Below are 17,244 nucleotides of genomic sequence, written 5' to 3' on the forward strand. Positions count from 1 at the left end.
GACACTCGTGCCCCCAGCCCTGCAGCAGGCCTCCACTGACCCACACCTCTGCCGGAGACTCCTGGACACTCACAGGCAAGTCCGGGTCAGTCTCCTGTGGGGTCACTGCTCCTTTCTCCTGGGTCCTGGTGCACAAGTTTCTGTCTGTGCCCTCCAAGAATCTGTTCCCCAGTCCTGCGTAAGTTCTGGCAGCTTTAGATTCCATATATAAGGGATGTCATGTGATATTTCTCCTTCTCTGTCTGACTTATTTCACTCAGTATGACACTCTCTAGGTCCATCCACGTTGCTACAAATGGTATTATTTCATTCTTTGTAGTGGCTTAATAATGTTCCACTGTATATGTGCACCACATCTTCTTTAAGATTTGCAGTAACTGCTGATAAGGCATACCCACACCTTCCCCCATAGGTTAGCTCCAAGTATACATGGAAGAGACCTCTCCTAAATTTGGGGGATCTGATAAGTAGCAACCATTCACAAACTGCCAGAGAAATTGGGGCTTGTGGCATTTGACAGATGGCTGCATGGGTGTCATGGGAGAGAGCCTGCAGGAGTCCTCATCACATCCTGTAGACCCCAGAGTCACAAAGAAGCTGCCATATCGTACCATGCTCCCCCAGAAAAGCTTGAAAGGCAGCAAAGAGAGGAAGCCAGGATACCTGAAAGGGTCTTCTGGTCGAGATAATGAGACAGTGTCTGTATGGTCTGTGTGCCCAGTAGATCCAGGGTGCACACACACTAGTGACCAGGGGCCCCTTCGTGTGGAGGTCATGACACTATGGAAGCCCAACCCAGAATTTAGCTGTCTCCCAGGGGTAGGGACAAGGGAGAAAAATCCAAAACTAACTAAAGCTTAAACCTAAATGGTTGAAGAATTACTATGACTTTTCTGCCAGGAAAAAATGTGAGCTCAAAAGACAGATTAAGTTGAATTGCAGAAAAATAGTCATATTTTCAACACTCTCACAGATGTGACTTGAAAATATCATCCCTGCTATTTCACTAACCTGGCTTCTGATGGAGTTACTTCATGGCCATGTCTTCTTTCCCTTCCTCAAGAAGCCCAAGAAGAAGTTAGCCCCTGCATAAGAATGAGCCCCAGAGAAACAGGAGAGTCCTCCCATGTCTTATTATCCCAGATGCACCAAAGCCAAGCAACCCTCTGTGGAAAGCTCCATAATTCAAAGCTCCAAATGGGAAATGGTCATACGTTTTCTAGTTCCAAGTGTGCTCTTGACCTCATTTTGCAAGAGCTAAGCATCTAGTCTTGGAACATGGAAAGGAGGAGAAACAAATGCAAAAGGCTTGATAAAGTGTCATCTCAGGCTTCATCAAGAAGTCTGGCCTCAGAGCTTTATTTCCCTGTGCCCAAGGTTCAGAGTCCTTCACCATTCAGCCAGCTGAACAAGTAAGTCTGATCAAGGCACAGACTGGCTGCCTCTCCAATTTCAGCTAATAGCCAACATTCAGTTCCTGAGCAACCAGAGCCATGTAACAAAGACTTGCTTCTCCAAGCTTGATCCAATCTAATGGGCACCCTAATCCCTCTGAAGACCCAAATCAGCACGGCACAGTTAGAACATTTAATCTCCCATTTTCATTCAATAAGCCTAATGCATTTCATGAATGTGGATGGCAAAGTTGACAACAATCATTCTAAGCCTGACTCTCTGTGATGTTAGGAGAGTTGGGGAGGAAAAAGGATATCACTTGTGTTCTCTCCCCAGGATGACCAGTTAAATCAAATACAAGAGCCTGTGGTCCAATTCCTTTATCCCCCAGGTTACAATGTCAAACCTTGGGGTCACTATAGGGAACTATACACCCACCTCTAAAAAAGAAGTCCATTTTTGAAAACAGGCCTTCATTGCCTATGTCAACCAGAAGGTAGCCATCCTAGATGGTGCTGAAAAAAATTTCTGCATTAGCACAAATCATTATCATCAAGATCGTAATGTAAGAACCCAACACTGGGATTAGTGTAGGCTTCGAGATGATGTCTGTGAAGATATTTTGTGACCTATAAAGTTGACCATGATAAATGCTCTTGTTGATACTGTCAACATCACCAGTTTGACCCCCAGTGCTGTTTCCCCATAGCTCAACATCTGCAGAACTGGAATGATGATATGATGATTGTCTAGCTCTTTAATTAATGTCCTAAGGTTTAAAAACTAAACTGAGTCCATCTGCTCACATACATTAATACAAACACAGATGTAACAGACAAGTGCTCACACCTACACGTAAACCAGACAAACCCCTAGACGTGCAACACCCAGCTCAGAACCTACCCCACCTCATGCACACTAAGCTTTTCATGCCCCTCAAAACCACACAGACATACGCCCACAGCCAGCCACCATGTTGATTCCGCCGAACTCTACACTCTCATGACAAAAAGAATCACTTAATTATTTCCACAAGTGGAGCACTGGGCCTTCAGCCTCTTGTTGACACTCCCTGCAGTTCTGCCTGCATGTCTGTCGAGAGATCATTACTCTGCTTACTCTGACTTCAAGCTGGACCAGCAGAAGCAGGAGGGAAAGGAAGACCTTTAACCAAAATGCTGAATTGCTTCCAAAAGGCCCAGTGAATAAGTGTGCCTGAAATCTGGCAGTCAAGCAGATGCTGAACAGAGAAGGGTCAGGACCTGACAATTTGACTATTGGCCTGTTCCAGATGGAGGGCCCAAGTGAGGTAGGAGACTTGAGGGAAATGTCTTTCCAAATTCAGAAGCCTAAGGTATGTATGTGGGCCCATGACTTAGTCCTCCAACGACAGCATCACCCCATAACCCATGTAGAAAGCCCAAACAAATGGAATCTATCCAGTAGGGTGAATGAAAGACAGAGTCTTCAAACCTGTGAAGAAAACAATGAGACATAGCTAACTCAGAATCTGTGATGATTCCAACAAGTCCTGGGCAAAAGCTTGCCTTACCTTCATTCTGCCTATGTAGACAGTTTTGCTTAACAAAAGTTCCAACCATCTACTTAAGAGAAAAACTATTTTTGAAGGCCTTCCCAGGGCTGCAGAAGCATTCATCAAACTACAGACACTAATCTTAGCTATCTTAAATTCAATTTTAAAAGTATTTTGAGGGAGCCTACTATGTGCCAAAGTCAACCTGCTTTCTAGTTACTGTGTGAGTTTTCATACACAAAGTCATATTACTTTCCAAATATTCTATATTTTGAACGTGCTGCTAATTCAAGCTGGTTTCTCATGCCTCAGTGAACGTAAGAGAGGTGCTCACGTCACTGGGCAGGTTGATAAGCTCCTTGGGGGCACTTGTACTCAGCAGTGAGCACTGAACCAACTTCCAAGCACTGTTTGGACGCAGGCTGGGGAGTAGGAGGGGGCAGGGATGATGACAGGGCCGTCAGGGGTAGGAAGGCATTAAATTAGACCTCAGAGAGAACTTCCTGTCCTGTAGATTTCAAGGAAAGCCAAGAATTTCCCTCTGGGAAGAGATGAATCTTTTTCCTTTGGATAGGAAAACAGGTCCCTTGTGGACCAGGAAAAAGACCTCTTGGGAAGAAGGAAGTAGGGGGAGGAGGCAGGGAGGGCTTCTGGGAGGGGGCTAGGGTCTCTTCCTCCCTGATGAGGCCCTGGAGCTCGCCAGACAAGTCTCACCCTGGGCTGTCCCCCTGCAGTGCACATCGAGGGAGGAGGGGTGCACCCCCGAGGAGACCACAGGAATGCCAAGCAGGGGAAAGGCGCCCGGAGCCAAGGGCTCCGGCAACGAGGATCCAATATCGGCGGGTGACTCCAGCCCCCGTAACAGGAGAGACCGTAAAGTATGTGCTCTGCTTCCCAACCAGCAAACACAGCAAATAACCAATTACTCCAAATAGCTAACAGATTTCGGCTCTGATTTCCCTCCCCTTGCCTCCCCTGTGCCTTCACTTGTCATTTGATGGGCGATTTGTATTTGCTCTGAGAAAATGAGAGAAGGAATGACTCACAAAGGAAGGTCCAGATTACACACAGTGACAGGCATCAAACCTCCCTAATCAGAACTAATGGGAGTGGGGGGAGGCCGGGCTGCACTGGCAACACATCTGAACCAGAGATATTTTTAAAGAAGTACAGTTTTGTTACTTTCAAGTACATACAATAACTCTTGCTGAACCAATAGTGCCAAATACATGTCCTTAAGAAACCTACTTTAAGGAGAAGATAAGTACTTTCCTAATTAGCACATCTGATATATACAAAAGTACAGGTAAAAAGACTTCATGTTATTAAAGTTAAAATACTCCCCCTGAAACTCTCAAGGTCAGAGATGCAAGCACGTTGCACTGAGACAAACTGTCTTGGCTGCCTTCTGGAAATGCTTCCTCACTTGGGAGCCACACCCTGTAATTGATTCCTTTGCTCAGAAAACCTTTGCTTCAAAGTCTTTGGATAAATTCTTGTCAGTATCCATGAGCTGCAATGAAGCATTCCCCCAAACCTTGGAATTAAGGGAAATAGGGCTGCCCTCAGAGAATCAGACCATGAAATCAATGTGGGGGGGTAGGGGGGAGGTGGTTCAGAGCAAGGAGAGGCTTCTACACTGAGCCTGAACCATAGGGGGTAGACTGTACTAATACATCTAGGGAAAGACTATGTCAGGGAAAAAACAAACTGATCAGTCCTGGAAATAGAAGAGGAGTAAGAGTTGACTGTTCCTAGCTGTTTACACCAGCATCACCAGGGGGATGGTCCCCAGCTTAGGGACGAAAGCTGTCCCTACCATTGGAGATGGATGTTTCAATCCATTTTGGACCGCTGCCCACTCAATTTCAGATCCCAGAATTCTCTCTCCTCATTCTGATTCTTTACTCATCTCCATTCACAATCTGACTTCCCAGTTGCTGAGCCTTTAGAGAGACCACAGGCCAGATCCCAAGGTCACATCCTCCAAACAGAAGTATTTTTCACTGTCAAATCATAAACTGGCAACCTTGGTTTAGAAACTTGAATAATATGCATCTAGTGCCAAGAAAATTAACCCGTCAAGTGTGTAAACTCACAGTGTCAAGGGTCCACACAGCCAAGACTATAGAAACGTCCCTAAAGCAACACACCTGCCTGGTCTTTCCCTTCTGGGAAAGAATCAGCTCTCCTTTATTTAATAAACTCTTATATCGGAGTCCATGCACAAGAACTGTGACTCTGACCTAGCCAGCCAGCATCTGACTGCCACAACCGCCACAGAAGACAAACTGTTCAGCCCAGGAGAAAAGCCTCTGATCCCGTTCTCCCTCTTACTTCTCCCATCTTGCTGGATTCCTAGCTGACAAAGTAAAATTACAGCAACTTTAGACTGTTTCTCTCTTCCTTTCGTCTGAGTTTGAGATTAGAAGAGGCCTCCGCAGGAATGGAAGTGCCATCTGAGCTCCTGGTATTTGACAAGCAAGGACTTCCCTGTGTAACAACAGGAAAAAAAGATGAAGGTTCAAAATAAGGGGGATAATATGAGGGCAAAGGCAAGTGTTAAAGAGTTGAGTAAAAATGGAAGAAAACAAATGATCGATTTATGGTCTCAGGAAGTCTCCAGAAGGTCTCACAAACAAGAAGTTAGAGTACTGGTCCTGAAGGAAAGAGAACGTGCATGAAGACGTCATGACTGTCCAAGGGAAAACTCTTAACAGAGACCTAGCAAAATGGCAAACTGGAGGACCAGAGAAACTCTCCAAGTGGGAACACCTAAATTAACAAATAATAGATGTTTAAAATCCTTTTTAAATGGCTGAACTGATGGGAATATAAAGAAGATACTTGGGTGCAAATGAAAAAGCAAAAAGCCAAAGAAATAAGGAGCCAAAATGCAAATTGACGGTGGGGTCCAAAAAGCCCAAGCCAAACATTTAGTTTTAAGTGAATCTGGATTTGTAGTATTTCCAGGCATTTGGTAAAAGTAACACATGTACTCTCTGAAAGAATGTGACTTTCATCCAGGCCTCAAAGAACTCTCAGATAAAGTTCCAAGGAACGTGAGTTCACAATCAGAAATAGTGAAATGCACAATGAACAAGGCACCATGAGTGAAAGTCAGTTAGAAACAACTGCAGACAGACCTATTATGACAATAGAAAGCAGAATTATCAGAAATAGAATTTTAAGGAAAAAAAAACTGTTTAAAAACTAAAAGGCATTAAAAATATGGCAAGGGAATAAGAGACTTTCAAAAATCAACAAGCAGATTTGGGGCAAAAAAGAGAACTTTTAGAATAAAAATATTAATAGTGGGACTCGAACTCAATAGATGGGGTTAGCCTTTAGAAGCAACTTCAGACTTAGTGAACAAGGACCTGCTGTATAACACATGGCACTTTGCTCAATGCTATGTGGCAACCTGGATGGGAGGGGAGTCTGGGGGAGAATGGACATATGTATATGTGTGGCTGAGTGCCTTCACTATTCACCTGAAACTATCACAGCACTGTTAATCAGCTCTATCCTGATTAAGTTTTTTAACAGTTAGTGAACTAGAAGACATATCTTCGGAAATTAGCCAGAGTGCAACACAAAGAAAGATGAAATAAAGTTGAACTGCCATGGAGAATAGAGCAGGTCCATCATAGGTCCAATCAGTTCCAGAAGGAAATGAGAGAATGGCAAACATGTAATATTTGAAGAGATAACTATCCAGAACTAATTAAAAGCAAAATGACAGTCCTCAGATTTAGGAAGACAACAACGCGAAGAAAGCCAGAAGACAGTGAGGCAGGATCTTCAAAGTGATGACAGGATGTAAGTGTCAGTAAAACTAGTAGTTCCAAAATAACAGTGAAACAAAAATACTTCCAAGAAATAATTTAGAAGTGAGAATGTTTATAATGAATTGATCCTAATTATAGGAATTTCTGTAGGCTCTTCTTCAGGAAGAAAGACGATCCCAGGATGAGGAAAACTGGTCTACCAAACAAAACAGTCAATGTGGGTCTAGCTAAAAGAAAAAAAAGATTACTTAAAAAAAAACACTGCTTTTAAAAATGTCATTTATAGCGGTAGAACTAAAATATTGAACAAAAGTTCGTGATTGGTAAGTGACTAGAATTAAAGCCTCTTAAGTTCCTTGTAATATTTTGGAAGTAGCTATAAATACCAGTTAAATTTAGATTTTGCTATGTTGATGATACATGTTAAAGTTTCTATACTAATCACTAAAGGAATAAAAACAATGTATAGCTTTGAAACTGAAAAGGGAAGAAGGAATGAAAAGATGGGATTTTTCAATACAAAAAATGAGAAAAAAAGAAAGAGTAAGACTAATAGAGACACAGAACAAGAGGGCAGAAATAAATCCAAATATATCAGTAAAACACAACATATTAGACTGTCTAACTCTCTAAGAGTTTATGTCAGGATGCATAAAAAAAGAATCCATCTATTTGCTGTTCATCAGAGAGATACCTAAAGTCACAGAAAAATTGAAAGTAAAAAGACAGAAAAGATATATTAGGAAAATACTAACCAAGAGAACATGGTTTAGTTGTATTAACATGAGACAAAGTAGCGTTTAAGGCAAAACTCATTAGTTGAGATTTTAAAAAGCAAGGAGTGGTGGTTTGCTACATATCATTAAAAGATTGAATTCTCTAGGAAGATATAAGAATGCTGCAATTGTTTGTAGCATCAAATATATAAAGAATAACACAGCATCAAATATATAAAGAAAAAGTAGACAGAGATCACAAAGAAGAACAAACATAAGTTAGGAATTTCTAAAACATACTTTTAAACAATTTAAGTGTCAAAAAGAAATGTGACAGTAATAAGAAAGTACTCAGAACTAGAAAACAACAAAAATATCACATATCAAAACTTGTGGGATGCATAAAGCAGTACTTAGAGGAAATTTTATAGCCTTAAATGCTTACATTAGAAAAGAGGAAAGTTTGAAAATTGATGGACTAGACATCACACTTAAGTGGTTAAAAATATAACAAGCCCTCTAAAAATCAAAGGAAAGTGTTAGTCACTCAGTCATATCCATCTCTTGCAACCCCATGGACTGTAGCCCATGAGGCTCCTCTGTCCATGGAACTCTCCAGGCAAGAAAACTAGAGTGGGTTGCCCTCCCTTTCTCCAGGGGATCTTCCCAACCCAGGGATCGAATCCAGGTTTCCTGCATTGCAGGCATATTCTTTACCAACTGAGCCACCAAGGAAGCAAAGAAAATAATAAAGGAAACAACTAGAAGCTAGAAAACTAGGAAACTATAGAGCTAAATCAGCAGGCTAAAAATTGGTTCTTTGAAAAGATTTTTTAAAATCTGACAAATTCTGGCAAGAATAATAAAATATAACCTTAGGAATGAAAAGGAACATAAATAGAAGGTGAAGAAAATTTTTTTTTAAGTAAGAGGTTGTTATGAAAAATCCTATGTCAATAATTTTAGGAAGAAACGGATAAATTCCTATAAAATATAAATCACCAAAAGTGACTCACACAGAAACAGAAAATCTCAAAGGTCCTATAAACATTTTAAAAAATTGTATCAGCAGTTTAAAATATCCCCAAGAAGAACACTAAGTCTAGACAGTTTTACAAATGAATCTACCAAAACCTTCACACAACAGATAATGTCAGGCTTTTGTCATTTATTCAGAGACTAGAAAAAGAGCAAATATGCCTCAAGTCGTTTTATAAGATTAGTATTATCTAGACCTGAAAAAAACAGTATCACCAAAACCTGAAAAAAATAGTATCAGAAAAAGAAGTCCCAAGCCATTATCATTCATTAAAAATTGATGCAAAAAAATTCCTAAGCTAAATATTTGCAAACTGAACCCAACAATGCAGAAAAAAGATAATGTAACATGACCAGGATAGGTAGTTTCAGAACTGTAAAGTTGTTTTAGCATTAAAAAAAATAAATTATTAATGTAATTCACCACATTAATAGATTAAAAGAGAAAAAACATATGATCAACAGATCCATAAAGAACATCCAATAAAATGTAACATCATTCATGATAAAAACTCCTAGCTTGCTAATAATCACTCAGCTTATAAATTTTATAGTCAGTGGTGAAACATAAATATTCCATTTTAAATTATATCAGATAAGAATACTCTCTATTATCAGTTATACAAAGTATTAAACTTATGGTCCTAGTCAGTACAGTCAGATAAGAAAAGCAAATAGCTAAAAAGAAAAGGAAATTAAAAGTACACAGAAGAATCAAAAAATTTAAAGAGCCAGTTCTTTGATGAAAAATAACCATAAAATAGAGGAAATGCTATTAAGCCTAATGAAGCAAAAAAATAAAATAAAATAGCATAAATTTAAAAAATCAGGAATGAACAGATAAAAAAATGGAACAGATACAGAAGCATTTTCTTTTATTATAGTAATATGTGTAAATCCATAGCAATGTAATAAACAATATCTGATGATATCTAAGGCACCAAATTGACTGAAGACGTAGAAAGTGATCAAAGAATCTCCTCCCCAAAATAGATGCTGGGCCCAGTCTTATAAAATGAGTACAGAGCAGACACATCTTATCCAATTGTATAAAACATGTATTCCTGAAGATCTTCTATAATTCAAAACTCACATCATATAACCACCATTTTCAAGGAAAGATGATAGGTATCCTGTTTACCAGCTAAACCATAAACACAATTCATTTGGCCACCACCTTTTAAATTACATGACTGTTAATCATTTTTTAAATTTAGATTGATTCACATTATTACACATTTTATACACAAAACAAGGCTATTTTTATACCATGTAATTTCCATCTTGCATGATTCAGATTCATAAAGAATCGCTCTCATGTATTTTCAAACCCTTAAACAATCATTCTCATCTCTCAGAGACTGTTCAAGAGGACACAAAATGAGAGTACACCTCAGAAAATATTTTATGAAACTCATTTAAAACCCTGATACCAAAACCTAACAAAGACAACCTAAAAATAATACATATGAACAAATGTGCAAAAATCCTACATAAATAATAACAAATCTAACTCAGTAACTAACACACATCAAAACTCCTCACAGACTTCCCCTTCACCAGGATTAACAAAAGCTAACCATTCTCTCTGCTAACAAGTGAATGTCCAGCACAGACGAAAGCCTGCAGCTAATCTAATTTACCCACTGCAGCTCCCAGAGATGAGTCGAATGTTCACCAAGAATGGTTTGTTCCCAAATCGGCTTATGCCAGTTGTATTAACGTCGTAATTGGGTCAATAAGCATTATAAATACATGTAATTTGAATTTTAAAAGAAAGGGCATTTTATCTATGAAAATTAATTTAGTGCTACTGATGGTTTTTAATGGTGAAAATTAAGTATGAGTGAAGCAACCAAAAAAAAGGTGTGAGGGAATCTTAAACATTAAAAGAACTCCACATTCAGGTTCTTTGGCACCTACCATTAAGATCTCAAAAACTTTAATAAACCTAAAGGAAAAATAATAAGTAATGCATTTTAGATGTGTTTTATACCAGAAGGACAACATAACACTCAAATAGCAGATTCAAATTTAAAGAGGCCTTGGCATATATCAAATGATTGTCAAATGAAGATACATGGATATGATTAAAAAGAAAGTGTTTATGGTACTTATATTTGACTTTTAATGAGTTCCCATTAAGCTGACTTTTTCAGTTAGCCAACCAACTACCTATCCTGATTGACTGCATAAGAAGACTTCATTTGTAGTCAGCTATAATACCATGACCATTTGCCTGATTTGGGTTTACCTCAGGAATGCAGGACAATTGTATGTATCAATATATATATGTATGAACAGAACAATGGAAAACAAAATGATCATCTTGATAAATGGCACTGGATAATATTAAACTCCCATATCTAATTTTTAAGGTATTAATCTTGTGGCTGAGCTGGTAAAGAATCCGCCTGCAGTGCGGAAGACCTAGGTTCAATCCCTGGGTTGGGAAGATCCCCTGGAGAAGGGAAAGGCTACTTACTCCGGTATTCTGGCCTGGAGAATTCCATGGACTGTATAGCCCATGGGGTCGCAAAAAGTCAGACACAACTAATCAACTTTCACTTTACAAAATCAAAAATATCTACCTGAAACTACCAATCATTATCATAATTAATTAATGGAAAAATGACAGAGAATTTCTCATTAGAATCAGTAACTAAATAAGTTTGCTCACTAGTATCTCAATTACCAAATGTTATTCTGAAAAAAGGAATAAGGTAAAACTATTACAAAGAAAATGACATATTTATTATTGTTTGAAGAAAACAATCTTAGCTGCTTGAAGAATTCAACTGAATCAATTAACCACTGTCAGAGGTAACAAAGGCACTTAATAAAGAGTCTGTTTCAAAGTAAATATTAAAAAAAATGTTGTTTTCCATATTCTAGCACTAACCAGCTAGAAAAAATATTAAGAAAAAAAGATATTCCATTTGGGTAGCAAAATAGGTTATAAAATGCCTAGGAATAAACTTAACAAGAAATGCACTAGATCTATTTAAAGTAAACTAAAAATAACTCTTCGGAGGAATATAAAATAAGACAATTATAAAAATTAAGAAATTAGGACTTTCCTGGTGGTCCAGTGGTTAAGAATCCACCTGTCAATGCAGGGGCTGCTGCTGCTGCTAAGTCACTTCAGTCGTGTCCGACTCTGTGCGACCCCATAGACAGCAGCCCACCAGGCTCCCCCGTCCCTGGGATTCTCCAGGCAAGAATACTGGAGTGGGTTGCCATTTCCTTCTCCAATGCAGGAAAGTGAAAAGTGAAAGGGAAGTCGCCTAGTCATGTCCGACTCTTCGCGACCCCATGGACTGCAGCCTACCAGGCTCCTCTCCGTCCATGGGATTTGCCAGGCAAGAGTACTGGAGTGGGGTGCCACTGCCTTCTCCAGCCAATGCAGGGGACACGGGCTCAATCCCGGTCCAGGAAGATCCCACATGCTGCGAAGCAACTAAGCCCAGGTACCACCACTGAAACCCACGCCCTCTGCAGCCTGTCGCCACTGCAGTGAGAAGCCCAGGCACCGTGACAAAGAGTAGCCCCCACTCGCTGCAACTAGAGAAAACCCACACACAGCAACAAAGACCCAAACGCAGTCAAAAATAAATACATAATTTTTTGTCTTTTTTAAAAAAAGAAATTCAATGTCCAGTGATGGGAGAAGAATTAAAACTTTATGGAAATCCATACAGTGGAATGACATGCAAGCAATTTGTAAAGAATATAAAGATATGGAAAAACATCTACAATATACTCTTAAGTAAAAGAAAATTCAGGTTTTTAAAGCATAATAAGATTCAGGTTTTATTTTTGAAGTATTAATGTGCATAAGAGATACCTATAAATACAGGCACATCAAAATCTTCAGTTTCATCTCCAACTGGTAGGAATACAGGTGGTTTTAACTTTCCTGCCTTATACTTTATTGTATTTTTCTGTATTTTCTACGACAGATAAGTCAGAAAACAGTTAAAATATAGATTGCCTCCTCCTAGAAGCCATAAAGGACCCAATACAGCAATGCCTCCTCTTGACGCCATGAATGAAATTTTACTTTCAGGAGTTCCTATATCTTAGGTTCCTCCTACAGGCCTGGGGCTCCCCTTGGCCCTCAGCATGAGACTTCGGGAGTGTATTGAAAGCTAGACACGTCAGCCATCTTCCCGGAAGGACCCGTGATCCTTAAAGAAGACACCTAGGAAATCAGCCCAGGAGGACAGAAGCAGCACTAACGGGAACTGCAGGCGTGAGCTGCGGGCCCCAGCAGAGCACTCAGCACCTGCCGGGGACAGCCAGGGCTCTGCAGCACCACAGGCCTCTTGCCCACAGAGGCCTCTCATGTCCCGCCTCCCAGCAGTCAGGGTCCAGACACTCCCTGTTTCCCCTGGCCCATGCAATCCCAACCAAGACCTCAGCCCTCACACAGGGAAGCAGGTTTAAGGTAAATCCCAGGATGCACCAAGACTCATCTGTTTCTGAGATTCTTCGCTTAGCTTTCTCCCCACCCCTCCATTACCACACAGGGCAGGTTAACTGTTTTCTGCCAGGGCTCAGAAAACTCCTCTCTTCCCCTCCCACCCCCACCTCCTCTGCTCCCTTCCTAACTCCCTAACCCCACCCAGTCCCCCCGGGGAAATCAAGGTGCCCACAAATAGGTAAACAATACATACATGAAGACTGGATGGAGAAGATGCCATGTTAGTGGGGGCCAAGCCCGACAGACCATCTGCAAACTACAAATTAAACACGCTGGTTAGCAACAGGACTCGAAAAGCCACGTCAGGGAAGACTGGACAGTCCTAAGAGAGCAGAACTCTCCAAGTGGGCACCCTCTGCTCTCTCTCCAGGGAGGCTACAAAAGCTGTGGGAGGAATGTGTGCTTTGGAGTTGGGCAAGTGTGGCTCCAGATCCTGGCCCCGGTGCTCTGCGTGACCCTGACCTCTGAGTCAGCATCCCCATCTGGAGAACGGGCACAAGCCTTGAACTGTCAGAGCAGCAGCGAGTGTGGATGAGATGAAGGCTGTGCATGCCGAGGGCAAGGAGAGGCACGTGCGAGGGCTCAGCCCATGCCTGTCTCCTGCCTGCTTTCTCAGAGCCCTGGGCACCGCTGACTCCACTCTCACTTGCCCTCCCAGCCTTTCAGTCATCCTGACCTCAGACATCCACCAACCTCTGCATCACTGCTGGTGGCGTCCCCTAACTGCTGAACCACACCAACCCCAGCTTGGGCACCATTCCTAAGCCAGTGCACATTTCTGAGTCTTCTGTTCTCAAGGACAGACATCAGGGCATCATACGACTTTGCCCCAAACCAGTCTCATAGACACGCCACCTCTTAATACAGAAAACCTGCTGCCTTCTCCTTTGGCACCAGATCCTTGCCTGCAATCTCGCGGTATGGTGAATCCATACTTTATAGGATGAATCCTTGGGCTGCAGGGTCCAGGAGAGCCTTGGTGGGGGTCAGGGCTACAGGCAGGGTGACATTTTGGGGGACCACTAAAATAGTCCTGGAGGAGGTGATGGGGTCCTGAGGGGACACATTCCAGTCTAGGTGGAGGTGGCCAGGAGATGCCTTGTGGGCAGAGGAGACAGGAGTTGTGAAGGGCAGAGATGTGAATAAAGCAGCGCTGCCAGGGCAAACAGTCCAGGGAGGCAGGGGAAGGGGGTGTGACCAGAGCAGGGACCCAGAGCTGCCAGGAGGGAGACCCTCTGTCCTTTCAGCCTGGGGCAGGGGGCTCTTGGAGTCTCCATAGAGGCCAAGCCCCAGTGTCCTTTCTTCCTTAGCAGGAAGGTGCAGGGAGACCCATTCGCCTGGGGTCAAGGAAACGCAGAAGAGGTAGAGTGGGAACTCACAGTCCCCTCCCTGATCTGGGAAGGGAGCCTCACTGAGGGGGACCCTGGCCTCCCCTAAACCAGCCCTCGGCTATTCAGGCCCAGCAGCACAGGCAGGAGGGCAGAACGGCCGGGCACACAGCCACGCCGCTGGAGGATTCCAGGGGGCTGGCTACATGTCGTGGTGGTGGGGGCGGGGGCGTGACCCTTGAATTGACCAGATGAACTCCACGTAAAGCCCTCAGCGGCCCAGAGACCGGCCCAGCCAGGCAGCAGCTCTGCCCCTCTGGTTCTCATCCTGAACCTCACAGAAGCCTTATTGTTATTTTTAATACAGATCGTTTTTGGAAAGGTGAGAGGGAAACCGGCAGTTCACCAGTGCAAGAGGGAGAAAAAATAAAGCTAAACATAGTGCTCTGAAGGTCTGGGCCAGCTTCCGAAATTACACGTTCCCCTTTGGGATCCGGGCATAATTTGCTGCTCCGGTTCTGGGAGCACGTTCCCACCTTCACGGCGTCCCAGAGACTAAAACCGGAGCAGGCGGCTCAAAATTAGCCCGAGCCGGGAGCCAGGGAGCAGCCAGCCCCAGCACCCCACCCCATGCCCGTGGAGAGCAAGCCTCCTGACTCCTCCTGCACACTAGCCTGCTTTTCCCCCAGAGCCTCCCAGGCCCACCACACACGTGTGTGCGTACACACACACACACACACTCAGTACACCATCACACACACGCAGCCCACACACACACTGTCAACAGACACACACCGCCCACCACCACACCTTTGCCCCACTCCTCTGCCCACCAGGAAAGGCCTCCTCTCCCCGCTGCTGTTCTAACCCCTCTCACCAGCCCCCTCAGAGAAGCTCCCTGATGACTTTGTCCATGCTGACCCTGCAGGCCCAGAGTCCCAGATCTTGGTGTCCCTGCTGAGCAAGCATTCATGGCTTTGCCATCACTCTCATCATCTCATATGGATCCACCACACAGACCTCCTGTCTCTCCCCACCAGAGGGGAGACTTCCCAAGAGCTCTCTCTTCCTCTTTAGCCCTCCTCAGCCCACACACATCCCCCCACCCCAGTCCCTGGAGACTTCAAGAGGATACTCCTACCCATGGTGGTCTCTCAGAGCAACAGGAAAGGGTCACCTTTATGCCTGGAGGTGGGTGATGGGTGGGCTAGGCAAGGGGTGTCACCCACACGTGGGCCTCAAGACCCTCTAGGGAATGGCGGGGAACCAGCTCCAGGTGTCTTCCTGCACCACTCCTCCTCCCCTTGTCATCATCAGAACACAAGAGCCAGTAGACGAGGAGGCGAAGACCCCAGGTTTGTTTGGAAGTAAAAGAAGAGCCTGATTCAGACTCAGAGGCAGAGTGGGACAGGGAGAGCAGCCTGGAGTCGGGGAGGTGGCACGGGGGAGGAGGACAGGACAGAGGAAATGCTGGGAGCAGCTCATTCACACTGTCTTCCTGGTTGGAGCCACTGTTTGTCCATTACTTTTCTACATTTTCCCAACTGTAGATAATAGACATATATTTATAATCAGAAAAAAATGAATATATCCTTTATTTTGAGGAGAGCACTAGACAGATTGAAACACCTCTGAGCCCCTCTCTGAGGACACCTCTGGCCTGCCCTCAGAAAGTTAGGCATCAAGGCCACGATGCTTACAGCAGCAGCACTGAGCTTGCACACACATCTGCTCCCAGCCCCCCACCCCTCATGCACACTAACCCATGCACACACACTCACACCACCCCTTATCCCTAGGCTATGGTTCTGAAATCTACACAAAGGACAGCCACACAGACCAAGAATACACTGTAGGGTTGCTATGTGAGAGTTTATCTTATCCCAGTCCCCTACAGAGAAGAGTCCAGGAGGCCACGACCCTCCTCACCCCCAGAGATGGGTGCCCACTTTCGACCCTGGAAGGCCAAGTGGACAGTTCTGTCTCATACATCCATTTCAGATCATCTCTAGAATGGGCCACTCTTGACAGACCAAAAGATTTCTAGAAACGTGATAAATGCTCAGCCGTGGTGGTCAACCCAGTGACCTGAGCATCAGGCCATTGGTGACTTTTTCTAGCATCCCAGGAACTGGGCAAATGATGGGGAGAAGGTTCTTTGGCCAGGAAGGGGTGACAGAGCGAGGAGACAGGAGGGACCAACACAGAAGCCAGATGTGGTAAGAGAGCATTTGGAGCTGGAGAGGAGCCTTCTGCTGGATTCACAGCCCCAGCTGATGAGCACAGCGGAGAGGCTGTGTCACAGTGGGAATGGTAAGTTGGCCTGGAGACACAGGTTAGACAAACAGGAGCCAGAAGAGTCCCCAATTCTGCTAGACCTCTTGTTCCTCCAGTCCCCAGAGACCAGGGCCCTCCATCCTACCTGCACTGGGGAAGGGGACAGGGGACAAGAGCCCAGCCAGGACTATCTGGTAAACCACTGGGTCTGGAACCCACAGTCTCCTGAGTCAGCCCCGGCCCTCCCAAGTCCTACACCGGGGATTTGCAAGACAGAGTCGGTGAAAGATTTCCTGGACCAGCCGAATCAGAACAGAGATCTCAGAGAAAAGCACAACACAGAATTGCTTTTTCCTGAAGCAGCCATCAGACCCCATCAAGACAGGGCTCCCTAGAGACTGGGATGGGTCTCCCTGCCAGCCTGGGGCTCCGTGACAATAAGGTTGTGTCTCCTCCGCCATCGGACAGGGAGCTGGATGAGGGCAGGATGCAAACCTCCTCCACCAGAGGAGGCGGAGCTCACTGCCGCCTCTCCCTGTGGACCCCTGAGGCCCTGTGAGCCAGCCCCACCCTCCGCCTGGCCAGCAACACGAGCCGTGTCCTCCCACAAAGACTGCCGACCCTGCTCTGGCTCCTACCCCGGCCCCGGTTCACTCATGTCAACGCCGGGAGGACGTCC

At 44.0% G+C, this 17,244-nt stretch overlaps 1 protein-coding gene across 23 annotated transcripts in view; it reads right to left on the minus strand.

Annotated features, from left to right (window-relative positions):
• DYSF (dysferlin) overlaps positions 1–17,244 on the minus strand; it is a 222,141-nt gene that overhangs the window by 48,605 nt on the left and 156,292 nt on the right. For 13 of the 23 annotated variants that reach the window (XM_040223960.1, XM_040223956.1, XM_040223951.1 and 10 more), the window contains one exon: positions 13,154–13,216. The exons of the other annotated variants lie outside the window; for them this stretch is intronic. In XM_040223960.1, the coding sequence (XP_040079894.1) occupies positions 13,154–13,216 (63 nt within the window). The remainder of the gene's footprint in view (positions 1–13,153; positions 13,217–17,244) is intronic. 23 annotated transcript variants of the gene reach the window in all.

Source organism: Oryx dammah, unplaced genomic scaffold (assembly GCF_014754425.2).
Source record: "Oryx dammah isolate SB20612 unplaced genomic scaffold, SCBI_Odam_1.1 HiC_scaffold_25, whole genome shotgun sequence".
Classification (NCBI taxonomy): domain Eukaryota; kingdom Metazoa; phylum Chordata; class Mammalia; order Artiodactyla; family Bovidae; genus Oryx; species Oryx dammah.